Source organism: Narcine bancroftii, chromosome 4 (assembly GCF_036971445.1).
Source record: "Narcine bancroftii isolate sNarBan1 chromosome 4, sNarBan1.hap1, whole genome shotgun sequence".
NCBI lineage: Eukaryota > Metazoa > Chordata > Chondrichthyes > Torpediniformes > Narcinidae > Narcine > Narcine bancroftii.
This window is the reverse complement of record NC_091472.1, coordinates 106340901-106359818: the sequence shown is the minus strand read 5'-3', so window position 1 is coordinate 106359818 and position 18918 is coordinate 106340901. Positions and strand designations below refer to the sequence as shown.

The following is an 18918-nucleotide window of genomic DNA, read 5'->3' as shown; positions in this document are numbered from 1 at the left end:
ACAAGTTTGTGCAATGAGTCCCCACAGGAAATGATAGCTACGGTACAATTGCCACATTCAGTACATGGATAGGAAAGATTTAGAGGGATATGGGACTCATTTAGTTGGACGCCATGATTGAAGTAAAAACACAATGCGAGAGAAGCTCAGCAGGGTGAAACAGTGTACTTTATTTGGCAAAGATAAATAACCAGCATTTCAGGCCTGTGCCCTTCATCAAGGCATGAGCAAAATGTAGGCAGGTGCCTGAATGAAATGATGGGGGTGGGGGAGAGGCAGATGGAGGAGCACAGAGCCCAGGTAAAAGGTAGTAGGAAGATAAGGGAGAGAGGGCACAGCAGAAAACAAGTGGGGAGGGGATAACTCTGTGAATGGAGAGGGAAGGGGTGGAGAGCAGGAGGAAAGTAGTCAGAGGAAAAGGGAAGAGAGGGTGAATGGGGAGTGGTCTAACAGAAACCGGAGAAGGTGATGCCAATGCCATTGGTTTAGAGAGAGCCCAGGAATATTAGGTGTTGCTCCTCTAATTTATGGGTGGGCTTACTTTGAAAGTGCTTGAGGCCATGGACAGTCAAGAAAGCATGGGAGTGGGGTGCAGAATTCAAATGGTTGGCCACTGGGATATACCTGTTATTGATTTGGACAGAATGAAGGTGCTCAGTGATCACCCAGTCTATGACCCATCTCTCCAATATAGAGAAAGCTACAGTGGATGCTCTGGATACAGTAGATGACTCCTGCAGATTCACAAGTGAAGAGTTGCTTCACTTGGAAGGATTGTTTGGGGCCCCAAATGGTGGTGAGGAAAGAAGTGTGGGAGCAAACGTGGCACCTTCTGGGGCCAAGGGGTTGATTAGTGGGAAGGGATGAGTGGATGAGGGAATCATGGAAGGAGTGGTCCCTATGGAAGTGGGATCACGTTGTCGGTGACGGAAAATGTGGAGGATAATATGTTGGTGTGGAGGATAATATGTTGGTGTGGAGGTTGGTGGTGTGGTAGGTGAGGACAAGGTAAATCTTGTTTTTGTTGTATCTGGGGGCAGAGGGGGCCAAGGCAAATGAGCGGGAAATGGAGTAGATGTAGGTAGGGGCTAAGCTGATGGTGGTAGAGGGAAAGCCACTTTCTTTAAGAAGCAGCACATCTCGGATGATCTGGACTGGAATACCTCATCTTCAGGCAAGAATTGATGGAGCGGAGGAACTGAGAGAAAGGAATGGAACCCTTACAGGGGACTGGGGGTGAAGAAGTGTGGTCGAGGTAGTTGTCTGTGTAAAGTTTGGCTCTCGAGATGGAGACAGAGATCAAGAAAGGGGAGAGTGTCATTGGAGATGGACCAAGTGATTTTGAGATCAGGGTGAAAGTTAGCAGCAAAGTGAATAAAGTTCATCATAGATTCATGATGCAGCATCAATGTAATCGTGAATGTAGCAGAAGAAGAGATGAGGGGACTTGCCCATGTAGGCATGCAACAATGATTGTTCTTCCACAAAGCCAATGAAAAAGCAGGAGATCCATGCTTACCCCTTTGACTTGGAGAAAGTGAGATGAGTCAATCAAGAAGTTATTGATGGTGAGAACAAGTTCTTACAGGTCGAGAAGGGCAGTGGTAGAGGGGGACTGGTTCGGACTGCAGTTAAGAGAAAATATCAAAGGGCTTTGGGACTTTCTGTATGGGGGATGGAGGGGTAGAGAGAATGAACAAGCATGGTGAAAATGAGGCTCAAGTTCAGGCAAGTGGAAGCTACTGAGGAGATGGAGTGTATGTGAAGTATCGAGGATGTAGGTAGGGAGGGACAAGACCAGGGGATAAAAGGTAGTGTCGAGGTAAGATGATACTAGTTCGGTGGGGCAGGAACATGCAGAAACAATGAATCTCCCTGGATAATTAGGTTGTTGTATCTTGGGTAGCAGCTATTTTTTTTCTTTTTGAGATCCTTGTGGGGGCCAAACTGGGACTAGATGAACCAAAGGAACTATGTCCACATTGTAACTGAGCCCTGGGAACAGAGAGAATGTGCACATGGAGGCCATTGGAATTGTGGCACCTACACGGAGCATTTTGACCCCATGATGACATGGCAGAATGAGATGGGTGACAGACCCTTTGGGAAGTTCCATAGGCGTGCTTCTCCCACCACAGGGGATGGCAGAGATCACAAGTTTGGGAAGTGGGTTGAAGGAAGTGTTGGGGGTGGGGAGGGGGGGTGTTCCACTTGGCCACACAGGACTCCAAAGGCATGTAGAAAACAGCAAGGCATCTCCGTGTGCAGCATCATCAGATTTGCTATCCCCAAGCAGTGCTTCCAAAGAAACCAAGGATACTCCAGCCCAACATGAAATGGCAACATGAAACACAAATGAAGGGAAGACCAGACCAAAATAATATTCTTTTAAGTTAGGAAAGAGCACAAAAATCTATTCATTTGCAATTTTCTACTTTAAAGCAAGAATTTCTCGAATAGAGTCAGTTATTCTTTTCCAAAAAGAAAATGACCAAATGATGTATTATTAACCCTGTTCACAATATTAACCCTGTTCCATCAAAGACAACAGAATTAAATGTTGGGCACTTACTATATTGGCTTTCCTTTATTTTAAAGTCTTGAATAAATCGAGGTCCTGAGTCAGGTAATCGCATGGATATGATCTTCTTTTGGGTCCTGCTTGATTTTCGGACCAGAAAGATCTGTTGCAATAAACAGAAACTGTGATGACAGATGTGATGGAACTGCTTTCTAACTTTGAAACAAAACTGCCAATAAGCCAGCTCACTTGAGACATCTTAACAATGCTTCAATTAACCATTTAAATGAGGTCCAACGTAAGCTTGATGGACAGCATCTTATTTTCTATCTGGGCCTGCTGCACCTTCTGGACTCAACATTGAATTCTACAACTTAACCATATAACCGTTTAAAGCACGGAAACAGGCCATGTCGGCCCTTCAAATCCGTACCGGTTCACTTGAACAACTCCACTAGCTCCTCCGCAAACACCTGAGAAAGTAGAGGCTTTCTTCATGATGCCATTGGTGTGCTGGTTCCAGGAAAGATCCTCCGAGACAGCGACTCCCAAGAACCCACACCCACTCATCCTCTCAACCACTCTTCAGGCAACTTCGTTTTATAACTTGTTGGGTAATTGACTGTCTTTCCCAAAAGGTCTTCCTGCTCTCTATTTCATAATTATTAGTCTTTTGACCATATTCTCACCCTTTAACTGCTTGCCCTCTCTCATTGACCAGTAAACCTTGTTTACAGCATATCTTTCCCATCAGAGATCTGTCTCCCCTCCCCCCCCACCACCATCTCCCTGTAGCTTGATTTTTTTTTCTTCCCATCTTTGATTTCAAATTTCAAAATGTTGAGTGCTTTCAGCAAGCTCTGTTTTTTATTCAAGATTTCCAGCATCTACAGTGTTTATATTTCATTTGCATCTTAACAATGGGAGGACCCATCACAATCCGGACATACTCTCTTCTCTCTCTTTCCATCGGCGAGAGGCTCAAGAGTGTGAAAGCACAAGGATACAAGCTTCAAGACTGTTTTTTCACCACAGTCATCAGGCTCCTAAATGAACCCCATAACAGTGCTCTCACTCTGCCCTTGCTTGATGTTGATTGATCTTTTAAAAAATTGTAATGCTATGCTCTACATTGAGCTTTTTACACGGTTGTACAAATGTTAGAGAGAACCTGTCAGTCTGCTCACAGAATAACCCTTCTCACTGTACTGGGTATTTTGTGACAAACAAACTTAAACTTCAAACTTATCATGAAGTTAACCCCAAATTTAATAGATAAGCGAATACCCACCATCTTTTCCCCAATGCAGAAGAGTCTAAAATTAAAGGGTGTAGATTTTAGGTGAAGGGAAAGATTTAAAAGGGAACCGAGGGGCAACTTTGTTTTTAACAAAGACTCTGTACATGAAATGACCTGCCCGCAGAAGTGGTAGAGACAGGGACATTTATGTGGAAAAGACATTTGGACACATATGTAGATAGGAAAGCTACAGAGGGTTATGAGCCAAATGCAGGCGTGGATTCAACACAGATGGGCACCTTGGTCAACATGGATAAGTTAACTGTTTGATTCCGTGCTGCACAGAACTGTGACTCTGAACAATACCTAACAGGTGGGAAAAAATGTCAGAAGTTCCACTAGGCTCATGAGTTCAGAGACATAATATATTTGATGTGGATAAAGCTGGAATTGGCTTTTAGCTTTTGACCAAAATAATGAGGACAATCCCCCTCATTATTAAAAAAAAAACATGGAAGGTGGTTTGTATAATGCATCTGAAAATGACGAGCAGCTATTTTAGAGAAAAATAGTGTAAAAGTCCTCCACTATTACGATAAAGGCTTAGTAACCAAGTGGCAGAATCCCAAAGCAATACCAAATAGAGTAGAAAGGGGTGGGAGAAGTATTTTGATATTTGCAGGGAAATGCAGCACCTTCCAGAAGTAGCGACCACGTCATAGTCCTAGAAGAAAGAATAGCCTAGTACAAGGGCATGGAAATGGTCACCAATGTACAACTCTCACATGGAAATCACAAACAATTTCAACTTATCTAACTGCAAGATACAGCAATAACAAAAGACCCAGAAAGAACAACTGAAGTTGCACTGCCTGATAATAAATGGGATGCGTCTGAAGCGCATGTTTGTTCTCTGTACCCTTATCAGTTCCTGTCCTATTCTGGCCTCAGCTACCCACCCCAGCCACTCTCCTCACTGCCCTCCCATCAGGAAGAAGATTCACAAGTGTGAGATCAATCATCACCAGGTTCAAGGACAGTTTCTTTCCTGTCATTATCAGACTCCTGAATGAACTGCAAGACAGTAAAATTACACTGCCGTTGCTCTGTAGCAAACAAATCCCTCTCTGTGACTGCACTCCTGGACTGTGCCTTACTTGCTCACATAACAACCTCAATCATTGCATTTTAGCATGAGTGGCAATAAATTTGAACATGATTCCTCTCCACGTTTAACTACTTTTGTGCTCTTGCTTCTCCCCATCACTGTAACCTCCTCCCAAGATCTTCATGGCTTCAACTCTACTATTTTGCATTTCCCTTGGCTCTGTTCAGATTTATACTGGTTAGTCCTTCAGCCTCCTTGACCTAGAATTACTCTAGAATTTCCTCTCCACAGGCCTTTCTTAAAAGCTACCAGTGTGTCCAGGTATCTTCTGATTCCTCCTCCATTGATCTGACATTTGATGGGGCGTTATTCCTTGAAGTACAGGAGGATGAGAAGTAGGTCGGGAGAATGCAGAGTCTTTTGCCCAGAGTGGAGGGGGGAAGGGGGAAATCGGTAACCAGAGGACATAGGTTTAAGATGAGGGGGGAGAGGTTTAACCTGAGGGATAACTTTTTTTTTAAATATAGAAGGTGGGGACTATATGGAATGGGCTGTCAGAAGAGGTGGTTGATGCAGGTACTACTGCAGTATTTAAGTAGCATTTGGACAGATACATGGATAAGATGGACTTTGAGGGATCTGAAGCAAATGCAGGCAAGTGGGACGAGGGCACCTGGGGTATTTTTGGTCAGTGTGTGAAAGTTGGGCTGAAACATTTGTTTCCACACTTTATGATATCCAATTGTGTCTCTAGGAATTTGTATGAACTTTAAAGGCACCAAATATTTGTTGTTCTTAAAGCACTATCAATGATGATCTTTTTTTAAACACAGTGTATTTGCAAAAAATTTGGAGATATCATGCCCCCTCCTACATCTGGATATATTTATCCTTAAAAAGATCGACAGGATTTTGCTTTGGATTGTAGCTCATAGCAGTGACCTTTAATATTAACAAAAACAATGAATCTTAATTTAGGTAATTTACATTCCAGTTATCATAGTTTATGATAATGACGTAGTCCCCTGACATTTTTTAAACAAACTTTTCATCTTCAACTCCTGACATAGCATGCGAGGTTATGCAGACGTGGAAGTTTACTTGATATGGATCTAGACTGGAGATGGAAGGGGTGGGGGCGAGTGAGAATTGTTTTGAACTATTTGTTGAGAATTTTGCTTGCTTTAGACACCAACGTGCTTTTTTTTCTGGTTCCAATAACACACTGTACCTATTCATCTAGAATTGGAAGAGTTCCTTTCCACTAAATTTTCTTTTTAAAATATTTTTATTAATTTTAATAAAGAATGTATACAAACAAAAAAAAGGTACAGTTCAATATGGTATGGACAGTTACACAACCTTAAAAAGCATTCCGTATAGCAAAAACATACATGAATTGTAAATCACAACCATAATTCATTCTAAATAATATACAATTTTTAGAAAAACTCTAATAATAAAAAAAAGAAAATGGTAAAGGATAAAAACATAAAACCCATTCCAAACTATGTTGCCAGATATTATTAATGATTGGTATAAAAGGAAAAAATTAAGACAAAAAAGAGAAAATTAATATAAACTACATGGAAAAGATACAAGTCAGACAATTTAATTACATTGGAATAAAATTATAAAGTAAGATAGTGAGTCACAAATGACCCCCATAATTTTTAGAATCTTATATATGAATTATTAATTGAATAACAAATCTTTTCCATGTTCAAATAGGACATGATGTCGGGCAACCACTGATCATGAGTAGGTGGGGCAGCATCCTTTCATTTAAGTAAAATACCACACCTCACCAAAAGAGAGGCAAAAGAAAAAGAACAGCTCTTAACCAGAGACCAAGAAGAATTATTCCCTCCTATTGTACAGAGGAGGGCCACCAAAGGATTCCAAGTTAAATCTAGATTAAAATTTTTTGATATAAGTATGGAAAAACCACTGTCCAGTATTTTTAGAGACTAGGACATATGAATTAATGATGCTTCTCCACTCTTACACCTGTCACACCAGGGACTCATATCGGAATAAAGGCGAGACAATTTAGCCTTAGAGAAATGTGCTCGATGTATCACTTTGAATTGTAATAAACTATGTCGAACACATAATGAAGAGCTATTAACAACTTAAGAATTGTGTTCCAATCCACATCTGATAAAGTCAAATTTCAGTCCTGTTCCCAGACATTTTTGATTTTGACTAATGAAGTCTGACTCAAACTCAATAATTTCTCATAAATAATGCATATTAAATGTTTATGAGAAGGAATTAAGCCAAAAAAAGGTCTACGAAATTTGATTCAGGCTCCCTTGGAAAATCAGAGTTGTGATTCAAGAAAATGCTGAACTTGCAAACATCTAAAGAAACTGAATTTTTGGGCAGGTGAAATTTAACAGAAAGCTTCTCAAATAATGCAAAATATCCATCAATAAACAGATCCTTAAAACTATAATACCCTCTCTATACCATCAATGAAAAATAACAGCGTAAAGAAGGTTGAAAAAAATGATGGGATACGATAGGGCTTAAAAAAGAAAAATTATGAAATGCAAAATGTTTTCTAAATTATGCCTAAATTCTCATAGAATTTTTATTAATTGGATTATCCATTAATTTAGTTAAGAATGGAAGTGAAGAGCCCAAAAGTGATGAATTAGAAAAATTTGGGGGGAAAATTTAGCTCCATTGATATCCATAATGGGCAGTCAGAATAATTATGACAAAAGGACTAAAATGTAAGACATCGTATATAGTAACGTCTAAAATTAGGTAGAGCCATTCCACCATCTCTCTTAGATCTCTGTAGAAGAACTTTATTAAGGGAAGGATGTTTACCCTTCTATATGTAAGATGATATAGCCAAATCTAGTAAGTCAAAAATGGATTTAGGAACAGATTCAAAAAGATATAAAACTTTTGGCAAAATATTAAATTTAATAGACTCTTATATGACCAACTAGAGTTGTAGAAAAAGATAACCACTGGGTCAGGGAATGTTTCACTTCTTAAGAATAGGAAGATAATTCTCCTTGAAAAGATGATTATGATTCTTTGTAATTGTAATGCCAAGTTAAACTGGTTTCTAACAACTTTAAAAGGAGAATCACCACACATTGCTGCAGAAAAATTTAATGGAAGAAACTCACTTTTATGCACAATCAATTTATATCCTGATAATTGACTAAATTGTGAAAGCAATGATATCATATGGGGGAGGGAGGTGGCTGGATTCGAAATGGAAAGTAGATCATCTGCATAAAGAGAGACCTTATGTTTAATCCCTTTGTGCCATATCGCCAAGATGTCGCTGCACTCACAAAATGCAATTGCCAATGGTTCAACAGCCAGATCAAATAAATAAAGGGCTTAACGGGCATCCTTGATGAGTGCCACATTGCAGATTAAAAGGTTGAGATGGTTGTAAATTATTAAGAATTGTGGCAGAGGATCAAGAATACAATGGTTTAACCCATGTAATAAAATCTAAACTAAAATTAAAATTTTCAAGGGTTGTAAATAGATATGTTCATTCTATCCAATCAAAAGCTTTTTCAGCATCCAAAGAAAGAATACACTCAGCAGTTTTCCTGGAGGCAAATACTTAATATTCATTAAGCAACGCATATTAAAATAGGAATATCAGTTGATCTTCAGAAATAAAAAGTTTTCCATCCAATTGGCTACAATTTTTCAGTGGGTACTTGAAATTTACTTTTGATGATTAATGAAAGTTTGATTTTTTTTTACATTTAACCCTTCAGACTCCAGCCATTTTTAACCTTTCACAATAAAAACTCCAGACTAGGTCCATGGGTAAACCTTTAAAATACGAAAACTGGGACACTTACTGGTAGTTCCCGAAAACTGGGACATTGAGTCCAAAGGGCTAAGAGGAATAAATACTCATTTGGGGGGAAAAAACAATAATCTTAACTGGAAATAGTGGAATGAACTTCTGTCCACTGGAAGGAAATTGGATGGGCTTATCAACGCTATAAGTGACTGTTATTTTTTTTTAATGAATTCCACTTCTGGAAACTGATCTCCAGAATCAGTGGTAGTCATGCTAGCCTATGAGATGCAAACACAGAGAGAGAGTGAGTGAGAGAGAGAGAGAGAGAGAGAGAGATATATATATATATAGAGAGAGAGAGAGATATATATATAGAGAGAGAGAGAGAGAGAGATGAGTTACAGCACAGTGACAGGACCTTTCAGCCCATGAGCCCATACTGCTCAATTACATCCATGAGTCAAAATATGTCAAAAAGAAAAGTATTCAAACTCCTGGTCATTGGGCAGCCCTCTGTTCAACTTCATAGGAAATATCCGGTAAAACATCTGCATACTCTTGCATAGCTCCAGGATCTGTAAAAAAAAATTATTTGCTCCACCTTATACAAAGATCTTCAGAGTTGCTGGATTATGCAAGATAAAGTTATATTTTTTTTTCCATAAAATATTCTTCATCAAGTTGAATTATTTTCTTTAATAATTCAAAAATAATATCAGGATTTAAAAAAATCTTATTTCCATTATATTCTAATGCATCTTTTCTTTCTTTGGCTTGTTTTGCTAATTCAAGAATATTTTCTCTCACTTGATAACGATGAAACTTCACCAAAATAGGACGTGGTCTCAGGTCATGGTCTTAGTGCTCTGTGCGCCCTTTGTATTTCTATATCCCCTTGAAACTGATCTTGACCAAATAAATCTGGAATCCAACACTGCAAAAAAATTTGTCATATTGTCCCCTTCATCTCCTTCCTTAAACCCAACAATTTTAATATTGTTTCTTCTGCTTAAATTTTCCAAAGAGTCCACTTTTCCACACAAGAGCCATTTGTGTCTGATGAATTTTTCATCTTATCCATTCCATTTTGGACCATTTGTACATCAAATTCTATAGTCACTTTATCAATTTTTTTTTAAAGTATTGACTATGTCATAAATTTTGTCAGTTTTATCATTTGTTTTTTAATATCAATTCTTGCTTGCCTGAGCTCTCTCATAATTATCAGGGTTTCTGAACTCATCTTATGGATGAAAGGCATTCTAGATTTAGTACATGCTTCAGCAACCAGTGCTGGCTTTACCTCTTCTGCTTCTATTTCTTCTTGTCTCTGTTGTTCTTGTTGCCCATCTTCATCGCTGGCCTCTCTGCTGAAAAAAACATCTTGGAGAGGCAATATTTCAAATATATTACCTTCCTCTGTGATTCCTCCTGTTCTCATGCTTCTTCGTCTCTCTGTTGCTCCAACTGGGGATCATGGCTGCGGTTCCCTGCAGATCTGCCTTTGGAGCTCTTGGTTGCCTGGTAGAAGTCTTCAATACAGCACCTGGCTCCATCTGCAAGGTAGGCCTTTCTTATTGATCTTGCTGTTTCCTTTGTTGTGTTCCAGACTGGCCAGCGATGTTTTTATCTTTTTTTTGGCGATATTACTAAATCGTTGCCTGTCTATTAGTAAATAGTTTGTAAAGTATTTCATTAAAGTCTTGTCACTTTTTTCCTTTTGTTTTAAAAAAAACCTTTCTTCCGGGAGAGCCAGATTCCTTCGACCTCAATCTATGTCATCACGTGATATCCCCGCCCCCAAATCCTTCTTAAATATTAAAATTGATCCAGCATTCACCACCTCAGTTTGCAGCTCATTCCACACTCCCTGACCGCTTTCTATGTGAAGAGGTTCTCCCAAACCTTTCCCTTTTCACTCTTAATCCACATCCTCTGGTTTGTAGTAAAAACACAATGCTGGAAAAACTCAGCAAGCCAAGCAGTGTCCTTTATATGGCAAAGGTAAAAATACACAACCGACGTTTCGGGCAGAGTCCTTCATCAAGGTATGGAAAAATGTCAGCAGGCATCTGAACAAAAGAGTCAGGGGAGGGGTGGTCGTAAAGGCAGGAAATGATAGGTGGAGAAGGGAACAGCAGCGATCAAGGGAAAGAAGGATGGCTAGATGAAGGGAGGGAGAAAGGAGGGAGGAGAATTGGAAAAGGGAAGGAGGAGGGAGAAGAGGAGAGCAAGTCAGCAGAAACCATAAAAGTCTATGTTAATGCCATCTGCCTGGAGAGTGCCCAGATGGAAAATCAGGCGTTGTTCCTCCAATTTTCAGATGGTCTTGGTGGGACAGAACTTAAGGCCACGGACAGACATGTGAGTATGGGAGTGTGACACAGAACTGAAATAGTTGGCTACTGGGAGGTCCCTGTCACTGGTGGGAACGGAGCAAAGGTGCTAAGCGAAGCTTCACTGAGCACCTTCAGTCCGACTGCCCTCATCTCTGCTTTGGAAACCATCCATTCTCCCCCACCCCATTCCAAGGATGGCCCTGAACTGAAATATGAACTCTTCCTGCAGGCCCCGCTTCATCGGCTGACTTCCTCCAGCTTTACTCAGTTTTAACTGAGTGCATTCTTTGGAGATCAGCACAAGGAAGTCAAGAGTTGGTTTTGTGAGGGGGGTCCAGCAATTCGGTGAACTGATGAGGAAGTGTTAGGACTGGAGGTGACTGTTTTTCATGCCATCAGCTCTGGTACCATGCATGTTCCACATGATATACCTAGAGCGACTGGCAAAGAGAGGGCCTTCTGCCTCTTGTGCCTCTTCACAGTTTCAAGAGCCAAGTTCAGGATGGAGGGGCAGGTCAGGGGTCTTCTTTCCTCATTGATTCTGCCAAGTCCGGGCTCCCTATCACTCAATCACAAGCATAGGCACATAATCACTCCCTCAGAGACTTACCCCAGCATTCTCAGGCTGCAGAATACGCAGTGCCTCCTCATCACTCAAACCAAGCTGTAGCCAGACGGGGTAAGTGTGCAAAAGACGGTCAAAAATGCTAAGGTTGCAGATGAAGCTTTCGTAGCCAGAATCCCTCAGCCAGTACTTCGCAGCTTGTTCCTTCTCACAGTAATGGTCCATTCCTACTCGCAAGCTGCTCAACAAACAATCATAAGTGAACAACATTTAGGCAATTAAACAAGCGGGCAGTTATACAAGAAGCAAATTATGTCCTTTTAATAGCAGTTTACCTTGAATATATAAAATTCTGACAGGACTGTGCAGGTTAGATTCAGGAAGAATGTTCCCGATGTTGGGGAAGTCCAGAAAAAGGGGTCACCATCTAGGAGGAGGATTGAGCCTTTTAGGTGAGGAGAAACTTCTTCATTCAGAGAGTTGTGAACTTGTGGAACTCCCTGCCGCAGAAAGTTGCTGAGGCTGGTTCATTGAATATATTCAGGAGGGAGTTGGATGAGGCCCTATTTGCTACGGGGATCAAGGGTTTTGGAGAGAAAGCAGGAACAGGGTATTGAGGTCATTTGATCAACCAGGATCTAAGGGTGAATGACCTTCTCGTGCACCCATTTTCTATTGTTCTAACAGCATGTCATAAATATTTTCCAATTATCATCTGTTGGTGGCCCAGAATTTAATTGACAAGTTGAATAGGGATGGGTTCAGGGAAGGGGATAGGGAGGAGGTGCAGCACAAATTCACTGGACTGGTTCCAGGATTGGTGGGTTTGACACAGGTGGTGAGACTGAGATGATTGGGCCTGTGATCCATGGTACTTGGAAGAATGAAAAGACATCTCATTGAAAATTATAACTTTCTGAATGGGCTTGAGATGTTCAATATAGGGAAGAAGTGCCCATGGTTGAGGCAAAAAGAAAACACTCGACTGGAAGAACTCAGTAAGTCGAGCTGCATCAGTGGGAGAAAAAGAATGGTTTGACATTTCTGGTAAAAATCCTTCATCAAGACTTAAGAGCTCCAACTGGAAACTTCAATCATCCTTTTTCTCCTATTGATGCAGCTTGACCTGCTGAGTTCCTTCAGCAGTGGTTTTGCTTCAGATTCCAGCAACTGCAGTTTCTCATGTGCCTCCATAACTGAGTCTGGAGGGAAAGGGCACAATTTGAAAATAAGAAGTAGGAACTTTAAGACAGAAATGAGCCCCACACCCCCCCACTGAGAGAGTGACAACCCTTTGGAATTCTCTACTCTGGATAGCCGAAGAGTTTAAGTCATTCCTTCCAAAACATTAATGAATGTTTCTGGGCATTAGGGAATTGAGGGATAAAGGTGCACTTACCCATTATAAATTTAAATTTTTTATTTAGACATATAGCATGGTAACAGGCCATTTTGGCCCACGAGCCCGTTCCGCCCCATTTATACCCAATTAAGCTCCACCCTTGGTACTTTTCGAATGGTGGGAGAAATCCAGACCACCTGGGGAAAATGTACAAACTCCTTACAGACATCACAGGATTTGAACCCTTGTCCCAATCACTGGCGCTGTAAAGGTGTTCCACTAACCGCCACACCAACCGTGCCGTGCGCTATGAAGCAAGCTTGAAAGGCTCTACAAGCTAGCCCTGCTCCTTAACAGCTGATGCAAGCACATTGAGCTGAATGACCTTCAGTTATGCATCACTTTGATGCATTGTTGAATATGAGCATAGAGAAATAATCAAGGAAACTGTTAATATGACTGAAACATTTTTTTAAACTATCCAGTACCAATGAACATCCCAAAAACAAAGTTTAAAAAAAAAAGCAACAAATGGCACACTCCAAACCAAAATATTCTGAGATTTTGGCCACGGATGTATTGAGCCTTATAATGTTGATTCTGAAATTCCTGGCAAATTTTAGGATGATGTCACAACTGCTTCCCCGCCCCTCTGAGAATGAGCAAAGTTTTTTACCAAACTCAGTGACATTTGGTAGCTCATCTAAAGTAATGTTTGAGTTTGACAGGGTTAAGGGTCAGACTACAGTGAATGCTGAAAGAAAATTAGTAAGTATGGACAGTGGTAGCGATAACTCATGCCGTAAAGCCTGCATTATTAAAATGCGTGAAAACTCACCGTAGCCACCTAGCATAGTGAATGCCTTCCTCTACATCAGGAACAGAATGAACCATTTTCAATTCTCCGATTTCGAAGGCAAGCGTGTCAATCAGCTGTGATAAGCAGGTAAGAGTCTATTGTTAGATGAAGGAGAGGTGTAGAGGCAAGACTCATTAACTGGCCCACAGAAGCCTGATGTCACTGGCAACGAAGTATTTATGGCAGGATTTCCCTTCTACTCTGGAGAATCAGTTAGTTCTCCCATTAAAGTCTGATACTTTGCAATACATTTATTCTTGTGCTAGATTTGAAATGACAGGCACAGACATTCCCTGTTCTTGTTACGCAACACTCTCCTGTGGGATTACCACTTATGTGGAAAGTAATAGAATATTAAGAAGATCAGCAAGTGAGCTTCTTGCATCATTTATAATAAAAAGAAACAACATTCAGTCAGGTCATTTGAAACATTCCTATTTCACAAGTGTTTCAACAGGTTTAAGTAAACAAAAATACCAAATGTGCCAATAACAGCAGAGCAGTCCTTCCTGTGGATCTAATTGTCGACAGGTTTCCAAAAAGAACTGAGCACAGTTATTGATTGATCATACATACCGTCAAACATCTCCAGCACAGAAAATGTAAAATTTCAGGTATGGAGTTTTAAACTCTTAGAGGATTTACAGCGTGGAGACAGGCCCTTCAGCCCAACATCTTCATACCAACCAAGTTGTCTACCCAGGCTAGTTCCACTTGCCTGTATTCAGCTTATATCCCTCCAAACTTTTTCGATACATCATCCCCTCCAAATGTTTTTTGTTTTATATGCGTATTTATTTTCCCATTCTCTTTTACTATGGCACACAATTTAAAATTAGATTTCATAGTTGGTGATTTACATTCTTCAGGAACAATTTTACCATAATGTGCACAAGAAATCTGCAAAGTAGTCTGGGTAGGATCTTGAAGCACAATATCAGCTTATCCTGCCTTTACGCATCTCTGTAAAAAAGTTCAAAACCCCCCAAAAAAAACAGAAGCCAAAAACACAATGCCGGAGAAATTCAGCAGGTCAAACAGGGTACTTTATATAGCAAAAAGAAAGATACATAACCAACATTTCAGGCTTGAGCCTTTCATCAAGATATAGAAAAATGTTGGCAGGTGCCTGAACAAAATGGTAAGGGATAGGAGGACTGTGCCAAAGGCAGGAGGTTATAGGACGGGTTACACTTAAATCCCAGGGGGACCAGAATCCTGGCAGCGGTATTTGCTAGGGCTACTCAGGATCTTTTAAACTAGAATGGTTGGGGGGGAGGGAGCAAAATAGTACAGAGCAGTAAGGAGAAGGTTAGAATGCAAACAAAGAAAGTTTGTAGTAAGTATTTGAATATGGATGGGCAGGTGATAGAGAAAGGAAATGCTCTGGAAGAAGATGAAGGGCAATTGGCAGGAAAAGAAAATAATGTTGTTATTAAAGATGAGGGAAAACAGGGATTAAGAATTGGGAAATCTCTGAAATTCATATATTTTAATGCCAGGAGTATTGTAAAAAAGGTGGATGAGCTGAAGATGAAGATGAAAGGTGGATTGATACTTGGAAGTATGATGTGGTAGCGATTAGTGAGACATGGTTGCAGGAGGGATGTGATTGGCAGCTGAATATCCCTGGGTTTCGTTGCTTTAGGTGTGATAGAGTCGGAGGGGCAAGAGGAGGTGGTGTTGCATTGCTTGTCAGGGAGAACATTACAGCGGTGCTTAGGCAAGATAGATTAGAGGGCTTGTCCATGGAGGCTATTTGGGTGGAACTGAGGAGTAGGAAAGGAGAGGTTACACTTGTAGGGGTGTATTATAGACCACCCGGAGGGGACCGAGTCCTAGAGGAGCAAATCTGTAGGGAGATAGTGAATATTTGTGATAAGCACAGGGTTGTAATTATGGGAGATTTTAATTTTCCACATATAGATTGGGAAACACATTCTGTGAAAGGGCAGAATGAGTTAGAGTTTGTGAAACGTGTGCAAGATAGTTTTTTACAACAATATGTAGAGGTGCCGACCAGAGAAGGAGCAGTTTTAGATCTACTGTTGGCAAATGGGATGGGTCAAGTGACGGAGGATAGTGTTGGCGAGCATTTCGGGTCCAGTGATCATAATGCCATCAGCTTCAATGTCATTATGGAAAGAGATAAGTCAGGGCCAAGGGTTGAGGTTTTTGATTGGGGAAAAGCTAGATTTGAGGAGATGCGAAAGGACTTACAGGGTGTGCATTGGGACAATTTGTTTTATAGGCAGGATGTAGTCGAGAGATGGAAGTCTTTTAAAGATCAGATTTTGAGAGTGCAAAAGCTTTATGTTCCTGTTAGGTTAAAAGGAGGGGCAAAAGGTTTGAGAGAGCCGTGGGTTTCAAGGAATATTGGAAACTTGGTTCGAAGAAAAAGGGAGGCGTACATTAGGTATAAGAAGCATGGAATTAAGGAGATGTTTGAAAAATACATTGAATGTAAGAGGAATCTTAAGAGAGGAATTACGAAAGCTAAAAGAAGGTACGAGGAGACTATAGCAAGCAGGGTGAAAATTAATCCAAAAGGGTTCTACAAATATGTTAATGGTAAAAGGAAAGAGAGAGACAAAATTGGTCCCTTAGAGAATCAGAGCGGAAAACTGTGTGTGGAGCCTAGAGAAATGGGGGAGATATTGAACAGTTTCTTTTCTTCGGTATTCACCAAGGAGAAGGATATTGGGATATGTGAGATAAAAAAAGCAAATTGGGTAAATATGGAGAATATAGTGATTACGAAAGATGTAGTGTTAGGGCTTTTGAGGAATATAAAGGTGGATAAGTCTCCGGGACCAGACGGGATCTTCCCCAGGACATTGAGAGAAGCAAAGGAGGAAATAGCAGAGGCTCTGACGGTAATTTTCCAAATGTCATTAGAGATGGGGATAGTGCCGGAGGATTGGCGTATTGCGCATGTGGTTCCGTTATTTAAAAAGGGTTCAAGGAGGAAGCCTGGCAATTATCGGCCTATAAGTTTGACGTCTGTGGTAGGTTAATTAATGGAGAAAGTTCTTAGAGATAGTACTTATAAATATCTGGATAGACAGGGTCTGATCAGGAGCACTCAACATGGATTTGTGGGAGGAAGGTCATGTTTGACCAATCTGATTGAATTTTTTGAAGAGGTGACTAGGAATGTGGATGAGGGTAGCACAGTAGATGTTGTCTATATGGACTTCAGTAAGGCCTTCGATAAGGTACCACATGGAAGGTTAGTTAGGAAGGTGCAGTCTTTAGGTATAAATTTTGAGATAGTCAAATGGATTGAACATTGGCTGAAAGGGAGAGGCCAGAGAGTGGTAGTGGAAAATTGTCTGTCAGGTTGGAGGCCGGTGACCAGTGGTGTGCCTCAGGGATCTGTATTGGGCCCATTGTTGTTCGTTATATACATTAATGATCTAGATGATGGGGTGGTGAATTGGATTAGTAAATATGCAGACGACACTAAGATAAGTGGAATAGTGGATAATGAAGAAGGCTTTCAAGGATTGCAGAGGGATTTGGGCTGCTTAGAAAAGTGGGCTGAAAAATGGCAGATGGAATTTAATGCTGATAAGTGTGAGGTGCTTCATTTTGGTAAGAAGAATCAGAACAGGACATACATGGTAAATGGGAGAGCATTGATGAATACAGAAGAGCAGAAGGATTTAGGAGTAACGGTACATCGTTCCCTGAAGGTAGAAACTCATGTGAATAGGGTGGTGAAGAAGGCTTTTAGTATGCTGGCCTTTATCAATCATTGCATGGAATATAGGAGTTGGGAAGTGATGTTGAGATTGTATAATTTAGAGTTCTGTGTGCAGTTCTGGTCGCCTAATTATAGGAAGGATATAAACAGATTGGAGGGAGTGCAGAGAAGATTTACCAGAATGTTACCTGGGTTTAAGCATCTAGAGTACAGGGAGAGATTGGGCAGATTAGGTCTTTATTCTTTGGAGCGTAGAAGGTTGAGAGGGGATTTGATAGAGGTATTTAAGATTATGAAAGGGATAGACAGAGTGAATGTGGATAGAGTGGATGTGGATAGACTATTTCTGTTAAGAGTAGGAGAGATTGAAACAAGAGGACATGAGTTAAGAGTTATGGGGCAGAGGTTTAGAGGTAACATGAGTGGGAACTTCTTTACTCAGAGAGTGGTAGCGGTGTGGAATGAGCTTCCGGGAGAAATAGTGGCGGCAGAGTCAATTTTATGATTTAAGAAAAAGCTGGACAGGTATATGGATGAGAAGAAGGTGGAGGGTTATGGTCATTGTGCAGGTAGGTGGGACTAGAGAGGAGTGTTTGGTTCGGTGCGGACTAGAAGGGCCTAATGACCTGTTTCCGTGCTGTAATTGTTATGTTATGTTATTATGTTATATATATGTTATAAGTGGATAAGGGAGGGAGGGCACACCAGCAAGCAGGAGGAGGTGGGATGGCTCTGTGAATAGAGAGGGAAGAGGGTGGAGAGCTGGAGGAGAGAAGACAAAGGGAAAGAGAAAGGAGGCAGAATGGAGCAGAAACCAGAGAAGTCATTGTTAATACCATCTGGTTGGAAATAAGAAGCTCTTGTAGGATTAGAGCACCACAGGCAGGTTTAGCATATCTTCAGCAATTTGTGTATTTAATTTTTGTTCAACTTAAAAAAATTCTTCCCAGCATGGTGTGAAACACCAAGAGACTTTTTTTTTAAAACTGAGATTGTAAAAGGAAGGGTGTAAAGAAAAATGTTTTCTTTCAACAAATGGGATTAACCCCAAGGGCACATTTATTGGTTTTGTCTGCAGAGACTTTGGAGTCTGACTGTCTGCAGCATTTCCACAGAGTAAAACAAAACAAGTTCTCCACGTGCCGTTAAACAGAGCTCATCCCATCACAACAACTTTTCCACAGAAATTGATGACACAGATCCAATGGGAATGGAATGAATGGACTTGTGAAATAAATCAGACATAAGTTGGATGAATTGAAAAGGAGGGGGTTTGTGTGAATTTTCAGAGACATGATTCTTGTGTTACAGAAGAGAAAGCAGTGAGGGCGGCTTGCCAGGGAATTGTGGAGAAGCCAGATCAATCTGAACACATAGAGGCCAACTGCTTCATTCAACCACTAGAGTGAGTGTGCCCACAATAAGAGGTGGAA

At 40.7% G+C, this 18918-nt stretch overlaps 1 protein-coding gene across 5 annotated transcripts in view; it reads right to left on the bottom strand.

Moving 5' to 3' along the window:
- LOC138760958 (ras and Rab interactor 2-like) overlaps window positions 1-18918 on the bottom strand; it is a 216276-nt gene that overhangs the window by 75605 nt on the left and 121753 nt on the right. For 4 of the 5 annotated variants that reach the window (XM_069932367.1, XM_069932363.1, XM_069932364.1 and 1 more), the window contains 3 exons: window positions 13756-13850; window positions 11621-11813; window positions 2573-2684 (listed from right to left, as the gene is read on the bottom strand). In XM_069932367.1, the coding sequence (XP_069788468.1) occupies window positions 2573-2684; window positions 11621-11813; window positions 13756-13850 (400 nt within the window). The remainder of the gene's footprint in view (window positions 1-2572; window positions 2685-11620; window positions 11814-13755; window positions 13851-18918) is intronic. The other variant, XM_069932366.1, reaches the window with a different exon arrangement.